This window comes from Colletes gigas, unplaced genomic scaffold (assembly GCF_013123115.1).
Source record: "Colletes gigas isolate AHSC1104 unplaced genomic scaffold, ASM1312311v1 Colletes_gigas_Sc00007, whole genome shotgun sequence".
Classification (NCBI taxonomy): Eukaryota; Metazoa; Arthropoda; class Insecta; order Hymenoptera; family Colletidae; genus Colletes; species Colletes gigas.
In genome coordinates, this window is record NW_025106636.1 from 7,243,661 (window position 1) to 7,271,456 (window position 27,796).

The 27,796-nt window shown below is 45.6% G+C and overlaps 1 protein-coding gene across 1 annotated transcript in view; it reads left to right on the top strand.

Moving 5' to 3' along the window:
* Positions 1-25,040, top strand: part of LOC122396083 — a 63,339-nt gene extending 38,299 nt beyond the window's left edge. The window contains exons 2-4 of the mRNA XM_043394204.1: positions 20,629-20,892; positions 22,491-22,720; positions 23,205-25,040. Coding sequence (XP_043250139.1) covers positions 20,629-20,892; positions 22,491-22,720; positions 23,205-23,546 — 836 coding nt within the window. The 3' untranslated portion in view covers positions 23,547-25,040. The remainder of the gene's footprint in view (positions 1-20,628; positions 20,893-22,490; positions 22,721-23,204) is intronic.
* Positions 25,041-27,796: the final 2,756 nt, after the last annotated feature.

The window sequence follows — 27,796 nt, forward strand, 5'->3', positions numbered from 1 at the left end:
TCTCTGGTACGATCATCGCCACCGTACCAAGAGGCCTTCAAAAACAAAAGACGGTCAGAGACGACGACAACGGCTTTTCGGCTCACGCGGCTCTGGTCGTCTCGTGTGCAACCATCGTCTCGTGTGCAACCATCGTCTCGTGTGCAACCATACATTGTAGCGGCTTCGAACGGCTAAGGCGTATGTGGTGCCTTGGCCGCCACACTACCCCCCTGCCAGTAATTGGCACAATTACGAAAAATTGACCGACTACATTACCACTACCATTTACTCTATTATATAAAATACGTTATCCTAACTAAGATTTACATTACAGTATTTGAACAGAGTTGAAAAAAAAAGGAATTTACATGGAGTTTAATATATAATACGTAATACCTAAAAATACATGAAAGTACATAAAAGTGATGGAAAAAAATAAATGGTATATGATACTTATTATAATAATGCGCAAGCCTTAAGTACTACCGCGTAATTTGAAATCGCTCGGGAAAACGTACGCGTCTACCTGAACGCGTGACACGTTGCTGTATAACCGGCGCATTGTCAGGTACGTTTGTTTGTGTGACCGGCTGATTTTCTATGCTCACGGGATCCGGTCTGTTTTCTGCTAGCATATAAGCAGGCTTTAGCCTTTCAATTGATATATTTATTTCCTTACCTCTAATGTTTATTGTAAATGTTTTTTCGCCTCGGCGCACTACGGCGTATGGACCTTCATAAGCGGGTTGTAAAATAGTTTTGGCTGAATCTGTTCGGATGAAAACATGTGTTGAACTGCTAAGATCTTTGAAAACGAATGTACGATTAACGGAATGGCGTGATGCATTAGAGGGACTCAATTTAGAAAAATGGTTGCGTAGTCTATTAGTAAAATCGGAAGCATTTTCTGTGCCTTCCGCTGAATGCGAAGACAAGAACTCTCCCGGTAATCTTAATGGCTCGCCATAAACTAATTCCGCTGAGGTAGCGCCGAGGTCTTCTTTCCAGGCGGAACGAATACCGAGTAGAACCGTCGGAAGTATTTCTGTCCACCTGTCGGATCCGTGGCACCTTATAGCCGACTTGAGCTGTCGGTGAAAACGCTCTACCATCCCATTGGCCGCTGGGTGATACGCCGTTGTGCGAAGGCGTGTGGATCCAATTAAATTGTTCAGCGCAAAAAATAATTTGGATTCGAACTGCCTACCCTGATCGGTGGTAATCCGTACGGGAGCACCAAACCGCGCTACCCAACCGTCATAAAAGGTTCGAGCTACGGTTTGGGCCTCCTGATCGACCATGGGGAAGGCTTCCGGCCACCGCGTATATCTGTCTACACAGGTCAGACAATACCTGAAACCTTCGGACACCGGTAAAATTACTATGTCTAAGTGAATGTGTTCGAATCGCGCAGAAGGTTTAACAAATGTAGCCAATGGTGCAGTCACATGACGGGAAATTTTTGATCTTTGGCACGGTATACAGCAACGTGTCCACGTGCGAACATCTCTTTTAATCGACGGCCAAACATAACGTTGCGTTATGAGCTTGATCGTCGCGTTAATACCTGGATGTGATAATACATGTAACATATTAAAAACTGCACGTCGGAAAGGAGGGGTGACATAAGGTCTTACATTCTTAATCGAAATATCGCAAAAAATTTCGGAACACGTGCCAGGCAACAAGACTTTGCGTAATTGCAGGCTAGATTCGCTATTCAACAACCGCTGCAACTCCTCATCCTGGGCTTGCGATTTTGCCAATTCTTCGAAATTAATCGAGTGGTTAACCGTTTCCACTCTGGACAGTGCATCGGCAACGACGTTGTCTTTACCGGAAATATGTTGAATATCTGTAGAGAATTGCGCAATGTAATCTAGGTATCGGAATTGTCGAGGAGAGCATTTATCTAATTTCTGTTTGAAAGCGAAAGTTATGGGTTTATGGTCTGTAAAAATCGTGAAATGTCTGCCTTCGAGCATATGTTTGAAATGTTTTATTGCTAAATAGATAGAAAGTAGTTCCCGGTCGTAAGCTGAATACTTCTTTTCGGCAGATCCTAATTTCTTAGAAAAGAATGCTAATGGTTGTCGTTCGTTGCCGACGCACTGATGTAAAACAGCTCCTACGGTGTAATCAGAAGCATCGCAGGTAACCGACAATGGAGCGTTGACCACAGGATGAGAAAGCAGGGTTGCGTTTGCTAAACTATTTTTGGTATTTTCGAAAGCCTGACGCGCTTCCGAAGTCCAGGCTATCGAGGTCTTGCCCTTTAAATTGCCGGCTAGAAGGTCGTTCAAGGGTGCTTGAAAGCGAGCGGCATCTGGGATAAAACGGCGGTAAAAATTAAGCATTCCCAAGTACTGCCTCAAATCCTTCGCGTTTTTCGGAAGGGGAAATGACTTTATGGCTTGTACCTTGCCGGGCAAAGGTTGAGTGCCGCTTTCATTTACCCGATAGCCTAGAAATTTAACTTCTTCCTGTCCGAACGTGCATTTATTCGGATTAACAACAATGCCATAATCTTTTAATCGTTTAAATAATAATTCTAAATGGCGCAGGTGATCGGCTTGGGATTCTGAGGCGACCAAAATGTCGTCTATATACGCGTAACAAAAATCGAAACCGCGTAAAATTTCGTCGATAAAGCGCTGAAATGTTTGCGCGGCATTTCGTAACCCGAACGACATGTACGGGAATTCAAAAAGCCCGAACGGCGTTGTAATGGCCGTTTTTCCGACGTCTTCCGACGCAACCGGAATCTGATTATAAGCTCGGACGAGATCTATTGTGGAAAATACCTTTTTGCCACTCAGTTGTTGCGCAAAATCCTCAATGTGACGCACGGGGTATCGGTCGGGAATTGTCCGTGCGTTTAACGCTCTATAGTCACCGCAAGGCCTCCAAGCTTCTTCGCCCTTCTTCGGAACCATATGAAGGGGTGCTGACCACGCGCTCTTCGAAGGACAAGCGATGCCCATCTTCACCATCGCGTCGAACTCCTTCTGGGCAGCCCTGAGCCGGTCCGGTGCAAGCCGCCGCGGCTTGCTGGAAACGGGTGGTCCAGGGGTTGTCTCGATGTAATGCACCGTTTGGTGCGTAGTCCTCATCGGGGTGCCGCTAGGCCGTGTAAGTTCCGGCATCTGCATCAGGAGCTGGTGGTAAACGGTAGTCCCTGCTACTGTCTTCACCGACGGCGTCTCATCCTCGGCTCGTGTTCCGCGGACCGTTAACGACGTTGTCCGATCGACGAGGCGACGATTGCGGATGTCCACCATAAGATCGAAGTGATCGAGAAAGTCTACCCCGATTATGGGTTTTGTAACATCCGCAACCACGAATCGCCACACGAAATCCCGTCGTAGGCCGAGGTGCAGGTTTAACGACACTGTCCCGTAGGTGTTAATTACACTCCCATTCGCCGCCGCCAGCTGGTACTCCGATCTTTCTCGCAATCCGCCTAGCAGGCGGCGCGGAAAAACGCACAAATCGGCCCCGGTATCCACTAAAAATTCCGTCTTCGAGCTGTTGTCTAAGATGAAGAGGCGGCGTGATGCTGGATTTGTGTCGCTGGCCGCCATCAACGACTCCCCAGGTCGTTTCCCTGATCCGTGGCGTTCCAATTGCACGGTGCAACGCATCTCTGCGCGGCCGGACCGAACCGCCAATGGTACCAGCATTTCCCTTGATGGCCCATTTGTCCTCCCGCGGGCCGCTCTCGCGATCGCGATAGAGATCGTCTGCGGTAGCGCGAGTTTGGATGATTTCGGTGGGTCCACCTGCGACGGGAAGATTGTCCCTGGTCCACCAAGGATTCACGGATGGCAGAAATTTCCTGCCTCAAGGAAAGAGCCAATTGCGACATCTTAATGTTTAACATGGCCTCGATGCTCGGGCCCGGCGGGGGTATTTGGCAGGATGCAGATACGCCCGTAGTCGCGGCCTCCGTGACGTGTACCCGCGGTGTCATCGTATCCGCGACAGCGTCTGCCAACTCTGCTACCTTATCCAGCGGGGTGTCCCGCTGCGTGGATAAAATCACCTGCATATTAGCAGGTAGTCGGCCCATCCAAAGCGTCCGCAATACACCGTCCGAAAAAGCCGTACCGGCCAATCCGCGCAGGTGACGAAGAAATTGGGACGGTTTTCTGTCCCCGATTTCCTCGTGTTCCAATAACCGCCGCGTTTTCTGTTCCTGCGACGCACTAAGCCGGCGAATGAACTCATTTTTTAGCGTCGTGTACGGATCCGTGGCCGGGGGATTCATGATAATGTCTCTTACTTCCGCGGCGTGTCGCGCACTTAACGCGCCGAGAATGTACCCGAATTTCGTGGTCTCCGACGTTACATTGGATACCTCAAAACTTCTCTCTACCATCGAAAACCACATCTCCGGGTCTCCCGGACAAAACTCGGGTATCCGTACAGCGACGCGATCAACTGCCAACGGCACACCCGCGGATGTCCCTGCGTTAACGTTAGGGTCAGTCATTTTACCAGTCTTAGTCACAAAAAAAAAATAGTTTCACCGCACACACACACCGCGCTTACTATTTGTCAGACCGTGTCCTTTTCTTATGTCCTTAACACTATACACTTATTTCTCTACACTAACTAATATTGTCCGTATACAAAAAATGTCCAAATTTTCTTAAAAAAAACTTTACTTGCGCGGCGAGATCACGTCGGGGTCACCAATGTGGGATCGGGAAGATAATGACTCCGCTCTGTTCCGTTCCGCACAATTGTATTGTTGCTGTCGTACAACGACGTGACTCGTGGTGCGGGTTACGCTCGACTCTCTGGTACGATCATCGCCACCGTACCAAGAGGCCTTCAAAAACAAAAGACGGTCAGAGACGACGACAACGGCTTTTCGGCTCACGCGGCTCTGGTCGTCTCGTGTGCAACCATCGTCTCGTGTGCAACCATCGTCTCGTGTGCAACCATACATTGTAGCGGCTTCGAACGGCTAAGGCGTATGTGGTGCCTTGGCCGCCACAATTATTTAAATTATTATTAAATTGCTTAATTTTCCTCGAGTAAAAATCTGTAAATTATCGGGTACATTTTCGAGAAAATTAAGCGAAACAACCAGGTCATATTGATTCACCGTTTTGGAGTACGTTTCAGCGGCGTGTTGCTGTCCGAAGCATCGGTCCGGGGATGGAATCTGCTCTAATTGCTTTAATTTTTCAAGGCCAACCGGTACGAACCGCGCAACGGTCTCTTGATGAGAACTTTATGTTCCGTGTGATCGGTGCAATCCTGTTTTCATTCGTCGAACAATCCTCTGACTTTCATTCCCTCACGGTTGAAGCATCGATGGCGCGGGTTAATGAGGGGGAAGAAGCGTCAGGCGCAACAAATTGGAAAGGGTAAATAATCGTACTACACCGGAGACAGTTGACTGTAACGCGAAAGCGTAATGGGACACGCGGTGAAAAGCGGCCCGGCCGCACCGCGAGTAATTACGTTATAATCGTATCGGGCAGTTGTCGTTATTTTGCGGCAACCGTGTCCTCGTCACCCGCCCGGTATAATAGATTCTCCCTATTGTTTGTTGCGGGACTACATCGAGGTCAGGTACGAAATTATTAAAACCATGGACGTAGTGGCACGGGGGAAGGTACAATTACGTAAAAAATGAACGTGGGCCATTGTTCGTGCGTAAAACTGCGTTCCTTGCGTTCGTGGTCGCGGAATTATCTCCGCGAGTCTCTTTCTCATTTTTTTTTTTTCACCCCCCCAACCGCTGTGATTCCGTCGTTGTTTCGCATATAACGAACTGGTAATTGCAAGTGGCCTGCCCGTGTTTCGTAATCACTGTTTATTATACGATGTGTGATTTTCGATCGAACCCCATCTCGCCCGGTAAAAGGTAATTAATTTCACTTTATTGCGCATCCTGTAATGTAATTAATTCGCATTGCGTAATTTTAATTGGCACGCCGGTTGTTTTCACCAAAACGCTAATACTCCGTGCAGTTAATTACTGCCGTTGTAGAATTAGTTAATCGACGCAGTCGCTTTGACCATATCAAAGTCCCGACGTAATTAATCCGTTTTCCGTCGAATCGGCAGATTTCGTGACGGGAAATTACGCAATCTGCGTTTTCGTAAACCGCGAAAACGCAATTGATCTGTTTGGTATTGGGGGTTTGCTAGTATCCATTATCGCGATAGTTGTTAATTCGATCCGTCAACTTCCCGTGTTTACGGACGAACAAGTTGTCGCGAGTGCAAACTCCCGACGGGATCGATTTAAAGGGGAGATTATTAAACGAAATAAAAACCATCCGAATCAATATCCTCCTTACGCCTCCATGTAAATTCCATTAAAAATAGCTGTAAAATCAATTATCCTTGAACGAAGATTTGCAACGGTCCGAATGGCTTCGCGCAATTTTCCAACTTTCCTCCGTTTCTCGATTAAGTGCACAGTACTGTATCTCCTTTTTAAGAGCCACGTGTTTTGTGGTCCCGCTCTTGATAAATAAGTTTTATTTATCGAGTCTGCGCTTCGTTCTTCCCGACGCCTTCCAACGAGCCGAGCTCAATGGGAATTCCTTCCTTTCTGCCCGTTTATTAGCATAATTCAATAGAAATCGAATTCCCGGTGTCGAGTGTTCTAGAAATGCCAGCGTGTGCATTCTGTGAACATGCATTGCGCGCAACCACTAACCCTTTTGCCATCGGAGAGAAATTCACTTGCACCGAAACGGGTAGCCTAACCTTATTTGAATGAAACAGTGGAGCTTCGAGATTAAGTTCGCTGCAGGGGACTTCAAACGTAAAGTGAAGTCTAAATATTTGCGTAGTACTAAGCAGCGTCCGTTTACGGTTCGAAGATTGGAATAATAATTAAAGATAAAGCGTATTAAAGTACCATCTCTGCGACAACAATTTCGAGATCTTCAATTTGGGTTAAGTTCGCCTCATCGCCCCAACTATTTTTCTGTTTCTTATTTGTACCTTGTGCTACAGTTGGATCAAAATCATCTGGTTGTTTAAAACCACTTACGGTGATTACTATCCCAGTGATGACATGCCACGCCCATATTACCGGTACACCACGCCCACTATACCGATTTTACACGCCCACATTACCGATCTGCCACGCCCACCATGTCTTTTTGTCACGTCCAATGTACTGGCTGCCACGCCCGCAATATTGGGTGTTTGTTATCTACCAAAATCTTACTTATTTGAAACATCTCATCTCAAGCTACTCCATCGCGGATCTTTTTAAACTTGTTGTGCCATATACACCAACACCTAGCGACAGCGACTGTTCCGCTGAAACTTTTGAACAATTGGAACTTTGAGCTTTCGGAGCACTTCTGAATTTGAAACCGAGCATTGTAGGCATTGAAACCTCGATCTCTTCAACCGAACTCTCGACTACTTCGAGTGTAAATATTCTCGAGACGGGGCGGGATTTCAACGGACTTTGTTTAGAGTTTTCGTAAAATTTCGAGGATCAATTAGAATCATCTTGCGAGTCAGTTTCAGGCGTTTGATTTGGAACGTCGTTCCGGATCCACGATCGTTACGCGCATAAAGGATTATTGTGATCAGATAGCGACAGCGTGGCATGCGTCTGTAGGACGGTTTGATCGCCTTAGGAGACACGCAGGTGCATCTGCACTGTGCAACACCGCAGCCAGCGTCTGTGAGACAGGTTGGCCGACCGCGTACTGTCACCAACATTGGCGTAAAGGGCTGCTCGATGGCGACGGGAACTCGTAAGCAATTATCTGAGCGTGGCTAATGCGATAGGGTGTGGGTGCAGTGCGAGAGATAGCACGGATGGCATTCCTTATTCCTCCCTGCGAGATCGTTTCCGAATTAATGCATAGCCCGTGGCTGGAATACTAGGGTCCAGTCCAGCGGGTCAGCAATGGGATGAATTACTAGTAGTGGCGGGAGTGGGGGGAAGAGGGGGACGGTAGGCGGGGCGAAGACGCTTGATATTTGAGAACCAATTATCGAAGCTGTTCCGCCGCCACGCTATCTTGCTTTCTCCTCGCCGTCCCCTTTCATTAAATTCGAATTAAGATCCAGTTCTGCGATTTCATTCCACAGCTTTTTCCTTCCTGAGCCCCCATGTTCCCTCTCGATTTCTTTTCCCCAGAAACAAATTGCTCGGCAAGCTTCCTGACGCGCGACATTGTTGTCGGAGGTCAATGAGCTAAAACTGCTGGATGCTGGACTTAAAAAGGCAATCTACGAGCCGTGGCACGGGCGGTTCATTGTCTATACAGAGCGGCGCGGTAACCATTGTCTTTTTTAACGATTCTGCGACTACGAGAGCCCAGGATACACTTGTTCGGAAATAGTTTTGTCACCTGTCACGCTGTGCAACAGCGTTATCTGATTTGGAAAACGTGGATGACGATTGTTTATGTGGAAAACTATCGATGAATTAAACAATATGTTCATTTGCGTTGCACGATTTTTGTTGAACACAGGCTGTATATGTTCGATGTAAAGTGCAAGTATCTTTGATCGACAAAGGCTACACAAGAGGGAAGGATAAGCTTGCACGCGATTGAATTATTTCGCGAGTTGGTCAAGTGAACGAGTTTATGTGCAACAGGGCGAGCTCTTTCGCTTGGATGAATTGAACGTTACAGGGAATTACAGGAGGCAGAGGAACGTTCAAAGACCGATTATACGTTATCGTGGCGTGAATTTGTTTAAATTTCTGTTAATATCGTGGAGGAGAACGTTCCGCGTTTAATTTTTTAGAATAGAGTACTTTACACGCTGAAAGCCGCGCGCTTGCACTTTCCTGGTGGCAATTTACAGCAGTGGAAATTATCGCGCGAAGTTTCTCCTGGTATATTCGCCACCATTTTTCTTTTTTAGTATTTTTACAGGATGGCGAAATACATACTAGCCTGAGTGCTAGCCCGTAAAAATGTGGAACGATAAAAAAATTTATTTGCTCTTCAAGGTACTATTTAAAATTAATAAGTGGACGTGTCGCGCCGTTTCGATAAAAAAGAAGGGTTGCTTTAGTGAACCTTAAAATATCGACAGAAAATTGTCTTGCTGTCTTGAATAAGTTAAGTGATTCGACCCGTATACAGGGTGACATTTTTAAGGGTGCAAGCATCATTTCACGTTTAAAAATATACTTTTGCATAATTTACCCAACCCAAGGGCAATTAAAAACTCGTTTGAGCGGATTTAACCGAGTTGGTTCAGTTCTGAAAGTCTCGCCCAAACCTCCACTCATGGAAGTTCGAGGTCCCAATTTTATTGCAATATGAAAGGCAGGATTGCAGCGTGCACGGGTTACGGGTTAGCTGCGTATTATGGGCAGATTTGCTAGGGAGTTTACTGGAACCCTAAAATTCTATCGTCGGCGGAAGAGAATAAAAATTCCCGCGTTCTGAAACACCGTTACACAGTTCGAACGATTGAAAATTTCGATTGCCATTCTCGATCGTCGCGGAATATAGCCCCGTTTTTTTTATGTTTACGGTATAGTTTCCATCGACGATAAAAAGTAAATTCACTCCATCACGGTGATAGAAGGCCGGAATATACGTTGGGATCGTTCTCGTATCTCGCTTCTATTCCGTGCTCGCTTCCGTGGACCTTCGCGTACGATCGATAATACGTTGAAATATATTTACGATATAACGATCAGCGATGCATCGAGGGAACAAGACAGGCGGTGAATTTTCGCAAAAAGTATCGCGTTTCTTATCCCTGGTTCGAGGGATTTTCTTTACGGAAATGCACTTCCAGAAAGCGACCAATTTTGCTGGCTACGAATTTATTCTTGCCTGTAAATCACGACACGGCGGCAATAGCTCGCGTTTAGTGCAGTGATAGGCACTAAACCAACTTACGATAATTTATTAATATTGTTCATTTGATCGAACCGTTGAATTGTTACTTGCTGTTTGCAAAATAATATAGAAACGAGAGAACAAACAGAAGCTGAGTGACACGGCGGGCGTACAGATTAGGTGGAAATGTAAATGTAGGTGAAAAGTTCGATGTAAATGGTAAAATGGTATACACGCGAAGTTTGTTGCCGCGGAAGGATTAATAAATCCAGCAAGCAATTAAATCGTTCGAGCATGTGCAATTCCGAAATCTGGTAATCCCCGCCGTCCCGGTCCAAGCACTTCATCCTCACCCACGGGCTCGAAACTTATGAAATTCAAACGCGCCAGCTCTCGTATCGAGCATTATTTTCATACATCACGGTTTGCTGCCCGTTATAACGTCGTATACATAACGTACTATGTATGTAATATGTATTAACTTACGTTAAGGGTACGTACTATTACTCCGCTGCGGCGGTCCCATTATCATTTATAGTGACACAGTCATGCCTCCCCGGGGAGCGCAATATAATGTTCAAAGTATATTAACAGGAACGTGGTATAAGCGCGACGTAAAGTAGTACATTGGGACATCGATAACACATGCTGATATCTATCGAATATTCATATCACGTTGCATTATTCCGGGCGAGTTCGCGCGGATAAATTAGACATCGGGCTATATGTCGCGCGGGTGCAACGGACTAGGCGTTACCGGGGCATTTTGCTCGCCGGTTCTACGTTCTTCAAATTATTCGGTGCAAATTTCGTTCGGAACTCAAATTACCGTACTCGTTTCCAAAGGAGGAATTTCAATTCGTCGGACGACATTCGCACCTGTAATTAACCGCTTTATTCCGACCAACAGAGCCGACGAAAGAGCCGACGAAAATATCCTCCGTACATTTTAATCGTTCGTTTAACTTTAAAACGTAACGTCGGTCGAATAAATGATTGTTTCGAATTGAATTTTGAATCTCCGTTAGAAATCGTATCGTTCTTTCGGGGAATCATCGCGTGACGTCAAAGCTTCGCAGACAAAGAATTTTTTGACATCGATTAAGAGACAAAGCGATAAGGGATTAATTTAAGCGCGGTATTATGTCAAACGATGCATAAATTTGTGAATTTCGTGGATTAAATAATATTAACACTTTAATGGCAGCGCATTTCACGCGAAGATCGTTGTTTGCCATCGACGATATTTGCGAGTTTCAATCCTATGAAAGCTCCCTAACTGTTTTTCGACCCGATATTTTCGAATTAAATGCTTTATAAATATACTTCTCCGTTATCCTTGGCAAATTTCATTATGTGCATCGGAAGTATTATCGATTGATTCGATCTGGATCTGTTCGACTCGATACGTGGCGGGCAAGAGCGCTCTACGGTCATTCTACGGCCACTAGCTACTTTATAAAACGGAACTAATGATATTCAGGGACACTTGCGGGAAAGGTGTGGCTTGATGCACTCCAAAAGACTGCCCATTTACCCGACAAACATACCCGTGCGAGCATCGGCTGAGACAAACCTGAATTTGTAACTGCAGCGATACCATAATGAGCATACGAGATACAACATGAACCTAAGCAAACATAATGAGCTGAATAGACGATGATAGCGACCGCCAAAGTGTTAAAACAATAGTTGTTTGTGTCTTTACTTATCGAGCGACTCTTGTGCGTAAGGTTTGTTCGTCGCTGGGCACTAAATTTGTAGAATTATTTGGTACTGCTCAGATGAACAACAGAAATTGTTGAGAAATAGGAAAGATTCGTCTGTTCGATCGATTCGATCCATGTACGCCGAGTACCGTTAGAGACGAAACATATTTGAGAACATTTTACAGAAGTAGCGGAAACCATTACGAAATGTAGGATTGAAAGAGAGTTATTGAAAAATAACATCGAAGGCGAGTGGAATAAAATTTAAAAGCTACTTTGAGATCATTCAGGAAAGCAATTCCTTAGTACTGTTCTGAAACGTTCCTGAATCCTCGAGAGATTTCAAGCTCTCGGGCTGCATGTCTCGTTATCGAAATCGTCTTGCCATACCATGTCAGACTGACGTTTTATAATTGATTCTGCGACAGTGGTACCTTCAGATAACCGTGCACGCGTAATGTTTATCATCCGCGATTATAACAGTTCAATGTCTGAAAAATAAATTGTTAAATTCTTCGATCAAAAGTTTCTCAATCTTTACGGGCATTTTTGCGGTGTAATAAACGGTTGCGTCGTTTGATCTTTATTCGCAGAAGCCCAGGAGTCTTGCAAAGATGGTCGTCCTCAGTCCATGCATACAAAATCCTCTCTGTCTAATAATCACTTTACGACGTTCCTGCTTCTCTATAAAGCTCCGTGTGGCTCGGCAGCTTTTGTTATTTTTTGGTTTACGACTTACGGAAGGGAAATATTCACTTTATACCCGGTCGTTGTGGCATTCTTCTCCGATGCGATATCCTCGCGGAGCGTGTCTTCCGTGCGGAATCTATGGGAGTTGAGTTTTAAAGGCGCGATACGTATTACGACGTCCTGGATTTTCCACTTGTGCATGCCCGACGAAGGCGCAATTTTCCCTTTGAACTCGCGGCCGTCGGTTCTTTGCCGGTTAGAACTAGTTTCGAATACAATCAGAACACCTTCCGGCCGAGGAATCCCTCTGTTCTTCATTAGATGACTTAGTGGCGAAATGAAGGATTCTTGCTCGGAAAGCTTCAAACCGAGAATATTCTCACGCGATTGTTGGAATTTCATTTCGTCCGCTGGTCTATCCGTCGCGCTTTCGACTCTCCGCGCAGGCAAGCTGCCAAAAAGTTCATCAACCCACGGTACATTCCACTATGATTTTAATTGTAACTTTCACTGGAAAAGGTAGCTAATCCGACACTCGAGGTATCGTATCTCTAAAATACGTTGTTTCTCCTTATGCGTGCACTCGCGAAACAATCCGATCCTTTAATAATTTTAAGGCCCATTTTTTCAACGCTATCTTCCATATATTGTGTACCAAAGGGTAATACCCTTTGAACGACTGGACAAATAATTGTTTCTTAATAGCTCTTTATTCGTAGGCAACGGTCCCCGTTGATTAATACCGATTAGAAACGATTAGTTTTCATGCATCGCCTTAAACGACCGCCAGCAAGAGTGAAATATCAGTCGTAGACGGAGGATAAACTACTAACGTCGGCATTAATTCTAACCAATTGCGGCCGCATACATATGTGACCGTGCATTGGTCGACTCTACTTGTCCGAGCAGCCGCGTAACAAGATCTAAAGTTCGAACGGAAGTGTGTGGTTGTGGATGCAAGCACTTCGACGACAAAGAATATTTTCCTTGCCTCCAGTTTGCTCTTCCTTCTTCCCATTCAAATCTATTTTACCATCGTTTTTCTTGGTATAAACATTAAAATAACTTATCCCGTTTCACGCACCGACGAGCTCGGTACGCTTCGTAACTGTATCACTTCGTCCGAATGCTTCTGTCGAGAAGATTAGAAGCTTTGCTGCATTCAAACTCGGAAGTAAATTCAGGCCTGCTCATCCTATTCCCAGGCTGTGCAACCTTGCAAATATAATGCATCAGCGAGTGGATCCCACTTATCATTCTGTACACAGTTACAAGCGTTTACGGACATTAGCTAGCAATTTGGGGTGCGCTTATGCAATCGCTATTATGTATTATGTTTGTTCCACACTTAAACGATTCAACCCTGTGCCCTTTGATATTGGGTCTCTGCGAAGATTACTTCCTCGCCATTATCGAGAATCGGAAATCAGTTGACTGAATAATATCTCTGCACGACTGTCTCCGCCATATTGACTATCCTGTGCCTCCAACTATCTTTTTCCGCCATGAACCCAAAGGGGCGGACTTTTTGACTCTCCATACGCCGTTAACACGTCAATTGCACACCTAGTCCATAGTATAATCTTGGAAAAAAGTCAGTCCTAATGCTTGGTAGACGCACCATTCATGCCTGCATTGTTCCCATATCCCAACTCTATCCCATGGTCCTTCGGGGATTCTGGAGAAGGGAATTCGAGCTTCATTTAACATTAGGCGAGTTCTGAGGAGCAGAACCGAGCGAACTATGAACCAAAGAACTACCGATCTCTTGTACTCCCGAAGTTCGAAACTGGACTTCGAACCATGCACCCAACTATTCGATGCTTCTTACTTTGCACTCGAGGAATTTGAAACTGAATCCAGACCTTCGGAACTTGGTTATCGTCCATTTTTAAATTTCGCGAACTTTGTCGAAGTCTAGAATCCCGTTGAAACTTACAACGTTCTCCTCTACCGCACGTTGTATACGCTCGCTAAAGCTTTATCTTCGCTGAAGGAATTTCTGCATTCATAACTCTTGTCCACGAGCATTCAAATCTTCGGTATTCTTCCATCGACTTAACGATGAAGTCACTTATTCTGTCTCGCTATTCCGACGCTGACGTCAACGTCGACGACGCGAATATGAATTTGATGACCAAACGTCAACACTGGAGGAACATTTGTTTCCATTGCTACACGTTGTCCATTTTTCTTTGACGTTTACCGCTCCGAATGAAAGCATGCAACAAGCTGCAAAACTCGGTGCAACGCTCGACAACAAACTGCAGCTCCTTCAAGAGATACGGACCCGCGACAAAATGTTGCTCGTCGCGTGCATCGGTTTGACTAGATTTCAGAAAAGAGCTGTATCGCGTTTCGTTTTCTAAAGTCACCTCGTTGAGGACAAGTTTCGCCAGAAACTGCTCGCACGGTGTTAACAACCTCTTGACGAGAAACTCTGAATGCCACGTTCACGTTCAATTAGACGACGTCATAAATGAGGAGGGGGTGGTCGAGTCGTCCTAAGAAACGGCCGCGAGCTCGTTAGGCGCGATTTAAACCGCGTTCGCATAGAACGACACACAGTCGTTGCTGGATGCTCGGAAATGGAATGCGAGAGCATCGTTAAGAGCGAGCGCGTGTGTGCCCTGTTTAAATACGAGTTGATGAAACGCCGTCTTCGCGCCGGCGACGGGGAACTTTACGGCGGCCAGCCACTTGACATCCCGACCCGCCCACATCTCGTAAACCGCTTTATACAGGCCTTCCCACAAACGGTCAAGAAATTTCCAACAATTCCTACTAATCTTCTCGTGTCTTGCGGACACGGTTCCCGTATTGTCGCGTTAACGACATAATTGATGGTGCGCCGAATGAGCCGTTGGAAGCGAGGGGAATAAAGACGCGTTGAATCATACGAGCACAACATTGGTTTGATTGTTGTCCAAAAAGTTGGAAGTGGAAGTCATATTACACCACAGTGGCACAAAAGGGCTTTATTACCCTTCGCGATAAGAAGTAATTGATCGAGGTACGGATCTTCGGGGCCGTAATATTTACTTCGTAAGATGGAGTAGAGTGTAGATCAAAAATGAAGGCCATGGATCGTTCTAAAGCGCAGCTAAAGTAAACTTATCGCACAATCGGTTCCGATTCCGTTTTGTGCTAGGCACAATGGCGGCGCGTAGAGTCGCGAACAACGGGACAGGCCCTTAACGTCCGATCAAAGAACAGGCAGGTAGCCGAGCGGAGAATCGAAACGAACGAAAGATCGGCAACAGCATTCAGCCCCGACGCGCCGTGTATCCGATTCCTTCGCGTTCCCTGGGTGCATTATAGCGAAACACAAGAATCTACATAGTATTCTTGACGGGTCTTTTATGCATTTCCGCGGCGGTGCGTCGGACACAATCGAGCGACCGGTACTTTGCCATTCAGTTTCTCTCTTTGTCTTACCCCCTCCAGCACGTTCTTTCGTCCCTTCGTCGCGGTGAAAGGGCCCGGGCTTCTCACGAGCCAATTAAGCCCGGCAATTAGTTTAATAATTAGCGGATTAATTAATATGCCACGCGACGAGTCACAACGGCTAGGGGGACAATGGCGAGGCTCTGAAAGCGACGGCCACGTTTGCTTTGGGTTGGGCACGTCTGCGAATGACTGCCTGCTCGTTCTCTCATTTTAAGACGTTCTCATGCGTGTCTAGACATTCGGAACGTTCAAATGGGTAACTACCACAAATCAAGTCGATGCTTCTATCAAAGATACGGTGATTTATTTGAAATTTAGCACGTTAACATTGCCCCAAATAAATTTGTTTCAATATTTACCAATACACCGTTACGTTTTACTCGATATTCGAAATAAAATACATTTAACGCTGCCGGCAATACGTATAATTGTTGCATTTTACGCAAAGAATCGTCAAAATTTGTTCACCGAGTCGACGATTACACCGCGCTGAGACCAATTTGTAAATTCGAAACGGAAACATCGTTGTTCCCCCATCCTATCGGTCGTTAAAAAAACGGTAGCAGTTTCCAATAATCGGAGATTAAAAGAATTCATCGTAAAGCGGTTAGGTTTTCTGATGGAAATCTGCACTCCAATTAGCTGTTTTTTTTTTCGTTTTTTTTTTTTTTTTACACAGCGAATGCGGCAGTTTTTCCTGTCGCATGCAACAGTTCCCCGGTGCGTGTAACGAGTCGAAGCTTTTTCAGTCGGCAGCGGCTGACGCTACAAACTATCGCGTACCTAGTGGTCCTCGTTAATCGTGTTATTTGCCCGCTAATTAAGCATGCAATAAATTTGACAGGAAGGTAGTAGGCTTTATTGGAAACGGCTGCCACTGGTCGGCTGCCCGTTTATTTTACACGTTTGCGTTCCACTCGTCGATTTGCTCTACGCCGCGACCAACAGCTGTTCCATTTAAGATTCATTTTGCCTTCTCGAACGTGCAAACGACTTATTTATGTTGCAATTCACATCGACGCAATATTGCCACTGCGCAGGTAGTTGACATTTGTGTTCGATAAAATTTACGAGGCTCGTTCGTTAAACGAGGAGACAAATTGCCGCTGTTGAAATATTGTTCATTTAATAAGTGTTATTGACGAGCCCGCCAACAGTTCCAAAACAAAATTTACCACTTTATTTCCCATTGTTTTTTATAATCTCAATGAGACATTTATCTATTCCATCGAACGAAGCGTATCTACGGTTTCTGCTCCAGCAAAAACCGAGACGCGTATCAAAATTCACTTCAGCCTTTGCACCTTCCAGTCTTCGCAATAGCAAAGACTAGATAAATTGTCTTACAGATATTCGTGAGTCCACTCAATTTATAATAATGTTTTTTATTCTTTGCGAGTGTATACTAATTATTACATCGAACAAAGCGTATCTACGGTTTCTGCTCCAGCAAAAACCGAGACGCGTATCAAAATTCACTTCAGCCTTTGCACCTTCCAGTCTTCACAATAGCAAAGACTAGATAAATTGTCTTACCGATATTCGTGAGTCCACTCAATTTAAAATAATGGTTTCTATTCTTTGCGAGTGTATACTAATTACTCCATTGAACAAAGCGTATCTACGGTTTCTGCTCCAGCAAAAACCGAGACGCGTATCAAAATTCACTTCAGCCTTTGCACCTTCCAGTCTTCGCAATAGCAAAGACTAGATAAATTGTCTTACCGATATTCGTAAGTCCACTCAATTTAAAATAATGTTTTCTATTCTTTGCGAGTGTATACTAATTATTTCATCGAACAAAGCGTATCTACGGTTTCTGCTCCAGCAAAAACCGAGACGCATATGAAAATTTCAGCAACGCCCTAAATTCTGCGCGCCTCGAAACGTTGCGTTCCGTCGCGTCGTTTCGAATTCGCGATCCACCTTGCACAATGCAATAACGTCTCGTCAGGGTCCATTCGCGGCGAGCGCACGAACGAAACGAAAACAAAGGAATCGGCAGCCAGTATTTCTTTCTTTGTTCGTGCAAGGGTAGAGAAAGGGCGGTGGGGGGTGACCAAGAGGAACGACACTCGAAACTCGGCCCTAAACAGAGCCATCCATGCGATTCGCCACGGTGAACGGGGTAACCAAAGGGATCTCGCCCGCTACAGTTAATTGGTGCTTATACCAGCGTAAAAAACTGAAATGACAACGAATTATTTATAATGTCTCGTTACCGTTCCCCGAAGCTGCCAGTCAAACCGCTATGAAACCGCCCGCAGCCATCAACATGACAAAGATTTCTCCCACGTGAAAAGCATGGGTGGGAATGTTTGGTCGGTGTCGGTATCCTTGGGTACCGTCCAGACTCTTCACAAGCTTCGTGTCTTTTTCGTTTAGGTAAACATTACTGAATGGAAACATGTAGACACGCGCAAAAACAAGAATTATTTACAGAGTGGTCCTCTTTTTGTACAAACTGTAAGAGAAGTATGTGTCGACCATTAGAGCAAGATTCTACGCCTTTGGACCGGGTGGACATCTGTTACAAGTAGACACAAAATTGACCTTGACCTAAAAAATCAAGGTCAAAGTTTCTTTTTCCATTGCTCGTGTCCCATTTCCCACGGGGTTGGAAAATATTAAAGAAACTATGGGTCATAACTCAACTGCTCTCTTAAAAGATAATATAACTGCAACGATTCTTAAACTCTTGCTGTGATAATAATAGTATTCTAAATTTAATTATTGAGATTCTTGGAGGAAGGAACTTGAAATCTCGTAGTTTCTTGAAATATGAATTTTTTATATGTAATTTAAACCCTTCAGTGTCAAATCGGGAAGTAGATCAAAATACTTTAGTCGGAAGTCTGGCTAGACTTTCTTGACAAGAAATCGATTCTGGTTTACGATTTTACGTCGAGAAAAGGACGTTCAGGTGCTTCGTGGATTAACGTCAGACAAAGCTGTCACGGTAAGTGGAACGCATCAATAAGTTGTGCCTTTGATCGTTGTAATTTCGGGGGAAAACAATCCAACTCGTTCTGTTTTTATTTTTAAAACTACTGCAACAAAATTAACAACAGAGGTTGCACGGTCGATTCGCTATTCAAATCAGGATTCGACGTGGCGGGATTCGCGCGACGCAGAATTCGGCCTTCGCAATAGAGGGTTGACTCGGAATGAAAGTATTTAGATAGAAGGGTCGGTGCGTTGCAATTTAAATACCAAACCCGTGGACTCCCCTTGCAGTTGGGACAGCGCCCACCCATTCGGTTAGGCTCGCGGTCGTTTAATGCCTGCGCGTCGACATTCGACGCCTTTCACGCGGCCGTCTCGTCGCGATAACTTCCGCCCCTCCTCGTCAACCCCCGCGACAAGGGTAACTGCACTTGTTTCGGTCGCCGGTGACGCGGTTTTATCGCTACCATTCGCGTGTTCCGCGCTTCGGTTAGTGAACGGCTCCCCGCGATAACGTTCGTTTGCGTGCCAAGTGTATGACAAATTCGCGCGATCTGGAAATCGTTTACGACCGCACGCTTCGCCGATGGAATACAGAGTGGCTGGTCCTTTGCCGCTCCACGGTTTTTCGAGCACAATCCGTGGCTCCAGTTATTGTTTCAAAGAGCACGTAGCTGGCTCGCGCTTTGGCACGCGACGTCACGGAACAATTTCGGGAATACGAACCTCGTCCGCGCGATCGGGCGTTCTTGGATCGTATTGCCAAAATTCCCTTCGCCCCCTCTCGCACCAAAAAATAGTATGAAGCTTCATAAATCAATTTTAATGAAACCTTGTAGCCGCGAGTCCGTAACTTTCGTCGTGATCTGGTCAGCATCGATTCGAACAATATTTACACGATGTAAAGCTAACCCTCGATTCAAGATAAAAGTCGCTATCAGCCCGCTTTCAAGTAAATCGTCAGCTCTGACTTTTGTTCCCTTAGAAACGCCTCGAGCCGAGTGGTTCGCTCGTGGTCCATTTATTTTGAACTTTCTTCTTTATATTAGGACGAGGTGTTTGTATTACTTATACGTCGCCATTGTATCATGTTATTTTTAAAAGACAAGAGGATTGATATAAGCTGGAACGGCGTGTATAAGTACAATTATCGTCAGAAATAACAGTGAATTTTTCTAGAATTTCTCGTTCCGGGAATATTGACGCAAGCGTGTCGAATGGCCGACGAAAGGTTAACAAAGATGGGGGAGGGAAAAAAACGACCCGCACACCGCGTGGAAATTTCGCACAGGCATTTTCATTCGCCAGTGCCGTTGAAACGTTCGACTGCTTTTTCCCTGGCGATAATTACACGAGCGTCTGGTTGATCGGATATTTTTAATTACCTCGGTATTTGCGACGACTGTTCGGCGGATCGGCGATAAATAAATTAGTGCGACCTGGTTAAATACTCGATTGGAGAGGCGCTCCGCGGGAATTCGCCGCGGAGTCGAGCTCTTTTTTTCTCGATAATTACTATTTTTTTCCACTCGCGGCAAATAAAGTTCGTTCGGCCGGTTCGCGGCGCGCCGCCCTCGATGTATACGTTTTTTTCGCAGTTTGTTTACGCTGCTGTTCACGTGCACGAATTATGTCGCGCGCCGCTTTGTCAACGCGCCGATAATTGCGAAACGACGTTTGTTAATTGACGAAGGAATATCTAGAGCGCAAACGTCGAAACCTCTGCGCTTGTTGTGACTTGTTGCCGCCATTTTACCCTTAATTAACGCATACCATGTAAACGAGTTGTATTTAACGCGAGGCTAATCCGTGTGAAAAAATATATATCCTTTTATAAAACGATATAACAAGGTAGAAACGATCTATAATTGGGAAACTGTGGAGCTTATCGTAATAGTTCCTACGTCTGGCACCAGAGGGCTATTCTACTGATTCTGTTCTCGAAAGCTGTTGGCGTTGGTGGTTCTTACTTCTTGTATACTACTTTTATAGCTGTTTCGTTGTAGGCGATGGCAAGGTTTAATCGTTTGCTTTTTTAGGAGCGGCCATTAGAATCATGAGGCTCGACGTACCGAGTATAGCGGATCCGAGGCTGGACAAAGTGACTCTGAGGTGCGAGTACGACCTGGACGGGAAGGATTTGTACTCGGTGAAGTGGTACAAGGACGGGGCAGAGTTCTTCAGATTCATGCCCGGCTCGATGCCAGCGGGCAGGGACTTTCCCGTGGAGGGCGTATACGTCGATGTAAATAAGAGCGACAGCAAACAAGTGACGCTACTGGGACAGGCGAGTAATCGAAGAGGTTGGTATGCGTTCAATTAGCTCGACTTAACGACCGCGATTACTATCAGTATGGATGACAAGCGTTCGATTCGAGTGACTGTTAACAGGGTACGTACGAGTGCTCGAGTTTGATCGAATTCGAAGGGTACGCGTCCAGTTATCGATGTCCCGTTTTGAAGGGTTGGATGATCCGTTTTGGAATTTCAAATAATCCTGTATGCATTGCGCGATTAAGAAATTGTGGTAAATTTAAATAGTGGTTTCTTGCGTAACCCTTTTGGTAGCCCCATCCAACGTTTGATACCGTATACCGGTTGAAAGGAATATAGCGGGGTACTCGAAGCGGACATAAGTGGTATGGAAAGCGATACCCCTGAGGGTACAAGTCGTCAAATGTATTTTTTCGCCACAGAGGGCCGTACAAAGCCTTCTATCCGGGTCTTTAATGTGCTCGTGTCCAAACATTATACAGTATTTCGATCTTGGCGTCTCGACTCTCAACGTTCAAGTGCACTATCGCTCCTTATGGTTCATACGATCTCGCTATAGTCCTTCCAACGTTCTGTTCCTATTTATCAAGACAAGCAATGCTAAGGAGGAAAAGTTAACGAGGAACGCAAACGTAGCCCCCTTTTAAATTGAAATCGACATTATTATTCCGCAGTTAAAAGCCCTAGCCGGCCGGTCATAAAAGTTAATGGACTTGCTAAATTGTGCTTAAATAACGAATGAACTTTTCGCGTCGCAAACGAGGACTCGCCACTATCAAGTTTTCGCTCGTGCCCATTTTTCGCCGCGCCAAGGGTGTATTTTTTCTTCCAGCGCGCCCGCCCCGACGTTAGGTTTCTAATCTGCGAGGCAGAGCGTTCCAATTGCATTCGTGCTCCCTTCGAGGCTGAGCTCAAAGTAGTTCTCGCAAGTTCATTAATTCATTACGGTCGAACAAGTAGCTTCGCGATAAGTTTCCAGAAGCAAGTGTGGCCCCTTATTCTTTCCCCTCAAACTCTCGTCGCTGTTAACGGAACAACGGTCTCGAGAGCAAAGGGTCGTGGAAAAGAAACGTAAGGAACTCGCTGCTTACGTTGCGTCAATGGAATTAGGTATCGTATCGTCCACGGAAAAGAAATTGGAGAATATTCATGGCAATTAGTCACGAACTTTACTATTTAACTTTCCACTCAACATCGCTGCGGAATCGTTAATCAAGCAAATAATTTTCAACGGATGCATTGTCTCTCTACCCAACTCCCGCGGATGACGGGGGAAATTTGAAATTCAAAAATGCCCTCGAAACTTGGCCGTTACCTACGACCCAGTTTATCCAATTCCATTACGCTGATGACCCATTAAAAAATCTTCGAAAAACTTCCCAATTCCCCGGTCATCCATCACTTAGCTGCCTCGTAGAGACCTCTCTGTCTGCGCGAGCGAGAGGTATACGACGCGACGCTGTCGTTACTCGCAAGTTCCTGATCAAATTTATCACGCCCCCTCCTCCCCTCCACCCCTTCTATGGCCCCAGCGAGTTCGCCGCGCTACTTTAAATATCAATCGCGGCGGACAGTTGGGCGGACACGTCAAAATGTAGAAAGATATTACGTGTGGTGGCTGCGACAGGTAAGGTGAACCTCGTGGGATCGTACGGCTGCGAGGTGTCCTCGGAGGCGCCGAGCTTCCTGACAAGCTACGAAGCAGCGAACATGAGCGTCGCCATACTGCCGAACGAACAACCCAGTCTCCAAGGGCTTCGACCATCTTACGAGGCCGGCGAGATCCTTCACGCGGAGTGCACCTCGGCGCCCAGCTATCCCGCAGCAATCCTTACTTTCATCCTTAACGGGAAAGAGGTAAGCAGAGAATCTCTCAGACAATATAGCTCAACGAGTTTAATAAGACGACCCACAGACTCGAGGCACAAGGATGAGATCAGATTAGCTGTTGCTTAGTCAGATAGGAAACCATCCAGTTGAGCTATGCACCTAACTGGGCGAGATTCACGTGTCTGAGATATCAAGCTTGTTAATTTGATGGCTTTGAACAGATCTTGTATTAGCACGCGACAAACGTAGAGATTTGTGGGAAGTGCTATTGTTGCAACATGGTCGGTGCAGAGCTACTGTTATCAAATCCGATACACTCTGGTCGAAGACCCGTATTCCCAGTTCTCATCACGTAAATGTAAACTGTTTGTCATTTAGTCCGTTCGTTATGGAAGTGTTCTCACATGGACATTGTATTCGAGTCCTTGCTGTCGATATCGATATTCGTCGGTTGAAGATACGAGTCTGTTAATAGCGTTCTTCTTCATCATTTGTATCTATGAATCGATAGGTGAATACAGCGTTAACCAAAGATGTACCAGCCGATGGGTTCGCGGAAGACAGCATCGTGTCATCCTGCCGTCTCAGCCTGTCGTTGCGCTTGGAACGAAACCATTTCCCCGGAGGCACTTTAAGTCTGACCTGTCAGTCTACGTTGCCGGGAATCAAGGGTAGCAGAGCGTTGGAGACGACAGAAACCGCGACCCTGGCTGCCAGCAATCAGCGACTCGCACAGGAACCACCCAGATCCGGTTCCAGCTTCAACATTCCCCTGTTTTCAACCACCGTTTGCTGCATACTTCCGATCGTTCGGTCGGTGTACCGCGGCAATTTAGAACTTCTGCATGTTTAATCGCCGAATACTTTCGATTGCCGATTAAACTCATTCCATTGTGATTGTTTGCCCGAGGAATCCTTGCTCCTTGCAAGAAACGAACCGCGAAATGTTCGTCGCCGATTTTTATGGACTATGAAACTTTGCAGGATCGTGGATCAGCCAAGATGAAGATTACGTATTGTTTTCGTAGGCCAGAGCTAAAACGAGCTACACTACTTCTTCGCCACCTTCTATCCAACTTCATCTTAACGCGTCAAAAAATATCTTATTTTCGATTGGTCTACGAGCCTGCAGAGTTTCATTAAAATCGGTTCTGGCACACTTAGCGATCGTTCCAGCGACAATTAACGACCCAGGCGTTGCAAAATTGTTAAATTTTGACTAGTTTGTCTGGCTTTCGCCGCCCAGAGACGGGCAAAATTTCATTTGTAACGTTTACTCTACTTTCTATTCGACCAATAACGAATAAACAGGCATTTATCTTTTTATTCGTTGTTTGAACTTTTTATCCGTATAAGAATTTTGCCCGTCGCAGTCGCCGCGAATCCACGCTGCCACCGTTTGTGTGTCGAATTTTTATTTCAAAGTGCTTGCGCAACCCGTGGGTCGTTCTTCAAAGTATTTAGCGCCCGTAGAGAGGGGCATCGATTGCGCGAGGATTTCGAGGGGATTAATGTTTGCGTACATATACAAACACACATACACAAACAGAACAAACACAAATAGACACGAACACCACACCAAAGATATCACACCGCGCGCGAGCGTCATCGAGAGAACAAAGAACAAACACTATAGCAATATAATTTAATTGAAGCGAGCCGCTCGAGATATGGCGTGTTGTAAATAGTGTATGATTGTGAATTAGATTTACGAACTGTCGCGTGTAATTAAGGGGAAACGACAAACACGGTGAAAGTACAGAGGAATCGTTGGAACGGAGGAAATCACGATCACGACCGTTTGTGGTCGACGTTTTACGAGTATACTGGGAAGCTGGACAGATTGCCTCTGGATGAAATCCACGGATTCGATGGTCAGACTTTTTGGAAAATGGTATTTTATTATTGGTCAAGATTTCGTGTAGTTCGGATAAAAGAGTAATAATCTTGTTATAAAAGGAAGACAGATTTCTATCAAACGATTGGTATCGTTTAAGGACATTGCAATTTCTTTCGAATCTTGAACATCACGCGGGGGCAAATCTTTGTAGCTTCGTGCAGTACACGTGTTCACAAGAACGCACCGAGCGAAGAGACCCGATTGAAACAAGGAACATAAATCTGAGTCAAGACGAGAAGCACAGAATCATTGATTCACATTTATGGCGTTAAAATGATTGTATTTTTCTCTCGGCAATCTTTTTTGGTGGCGTACAAGAATTTATATAAATATATATAAATACACATATATGTATACACGATAAATTCGTCGTATTTACGTTTTACTGTAATTTTACATGATCCATATCTGATCGTTACGATACGTTTCAAACAATAAAGAGGAATATGAGGCATACTTCGTGATTATTTCTCGTAGTTATATCGTTCCCAAATCTTTCAACACAGGTAAGATATTCCTTAGCCCTTAATTAGTACCAGGACTATTAGCAATTTAACAATTGATAGAACCAACCACGATTGCACTTTGGTCGCGAGACCAGCCGACCAATTTTATCGATCAAAGTGAAAGCTCCTCTATAAAATCATTTCCATAGAACTCGATAATTCGCGGTTTTTCCAATACTTCGCCAATTGGTTTTGCGGAGTATCGATTTTCGAGGCATAACTAGAAACAACTCGACGGAATTTAAATTCGTTGAACGCGACGATTAAACATCGTAAATGGGTGGATACTGGGGATTTCACCCCCCCCCCCCCACAAATAAATCGGACAAAATCAAATCAAATTGATCGAAAGATCTCCAGAGAGGATCCTCGAGGAAAATCACTGTCGCGGCACTGTTCGGGACTTCTTTCTTCCGCCGTTTGGTTTTATCTTCGACGAGACAAGAACCATCCTAATTGCCCGAGACATCCTTGTACACTCCGTACCGAAGGAAACTCGCGCTGGCTTTCGGTGGCCCCGAGGCAAACGAGAAAGCGATTAGACAAGGCGAAACGAAAGCGATTTTAGCTGAAGGTGAACAGTAAAGCGGGAAGTCTAAATCCCGACTGGAAGTATTTTCGAGGAAACGGAGGCTGGTATAAGCCGCCTCCGAACCCCGTGAGCGAATTCGTTTCGACCTATCGGCGGAAACTCGGCTCTTCTTCCTTCCCGATTCGATTTCCAGATTAATTAAGGATCGCTGGTCTGAAAGGACGCCCTCGAGATCCTTTCAAACGGGGTCGAGTGTCCGTCCCGGAGAAGATGTAACGAGGCGCCGATTCGAATCCGTTTCACGAGACACCGACCTCGATAATGACATTTTTCGTCGGTTTCGGGCGGAGTCGATCCCCGATCTCGACTCGCCGCGGTACCACGGGAAACCTGTTAATGAGAAACGATCCTCCGCCAACCCCCGCCTACCCACGAAATTCTTGCCTTCCTATTAGCCTTCCCAACCTACATTCTTTTGCGTAGCGTACCCAGAAAATATATCATCCTCGCCTCATCGTTCGATAAAATTAATTCCCAGTGTCGACCTCCATTGGCGTAATCAACGAGAACTGGGATAGCACTTTTTCGAGAACACTGTTACTGTACACTGTTACTATGCAGAGTTACATATAGAGGTCGCTTTATGAAAAGTGACAAATAACACTTAACATTTGAGCATCGTTAGAGTCAAATGTCGACCTTCAGTGGCGTAATCACTTTTCTGAGAACACTATCACTTTGCACAGTTGCACATTGAGGTCTCCTTATGAGAAGTGACAAATAACACTGAGCGCTGTTAGAGTCAAATGGTGGGAGCACAACTGAACAGGGAAAATTTTTAGCACCTGTTTGCTCGTTGTTTTCAATAGCAAAGCTTTTCTTCTTTTATCAAGAAAGTCTCTTAATTCCTTTTGGAACAATGCACTTAATATAACGAATTTCGAAGCGTAGCATCGTATTAGACGATGACAAGTACCTTCTAAAATTAATTCTATTAGAGGGATTGTCTACACCGCAGCCGCATGGCCGCGCGCACAACTCCCGGAGGCTTCCAATTAGTTAAGTGCACGCATATCCAACAGGTTTTTAAATATGTTCTTGTTCTCTTCCTCTCTTTTTCGCCCGTATCACTGATTCTTTTCAGATTCCCTACTTCGCGGTGGACGTTCCGGGAGTCTCGTGCGCGGCAATTTCTTGAATTGCACCCTCGCCGACGATTAAAACAGATCGCGCACAATGCGAGCAGAAAATAAATAATAATTAACAACGACCCGATAGGGAACTGCGCCACTTTAAAATGGCGGGGTTCCTCGATGTCGTCGGTGCACGGAATTAAAAACTCCGGGCGCAATTTGCAACGGTGATTTTGCTCCTCGAAGCGGTTGGTCACAAATGTTGAATAGCAGAAAAAAAAAGATTCTTGAATACTCGCCGGTAACAAGGTGCAGGAAATATAACGCACGAAGGGGGAGGGGGGGGGGCGGACGCGAGGGCTGCGTTCGAATGCGCTTCAGCAATCGGCTTTTCTGCAGCATTCAGACGTCGATGAGTTCAATGAATTCGCTCATTTCACGTGGAATGACCCATATCCATTCTCCGGGCGAACAGTGGCTATAGAAAAACGAGATGAACGCAGATTTAGAGACAGCGCGACGCAGGGGTGGCACGGTGGCTTTAAGACGCTCGGAGGCAAAGGTAACCCTCCTATTATCCCGGGCATTGTTTTATCGTCGTTACGCGCGTACAGAAGCCCGTGCAGGTATTCCACGCCGCGGGACAACGCGTGTGTTGAACCGTGTGTGCCCGTGTGCCCGGTCGCTCGTTTGTAAGTGCGCTCGCGTTTCCGTGCCGATTGTGCGAGCACGTGTGAGTCCGTTTCCGTCGGTACAACGGAGAGGGGGGGCTGTTTGCGCTTGTTCCGTGGATGTGAAACGTGTTTTTGTGGCGCGTACGTGCGCGTTCCCTTACGACGGGATACCAGAAACTGATACGAAATCGATAGAACCCAAGTCCCCGCCGACATGTCGATGTTACGCTACTCGTCGTCTGAGTGCATTAACCGCCTACCAAGGGAAGTGCTACGCGTTTTCTCTTGTTACGATACGCCAAGTGGCGTTCTGCAGCCTCTTCCGGGAATAAGGGGAAACTTTAATGGCAGGGTAATG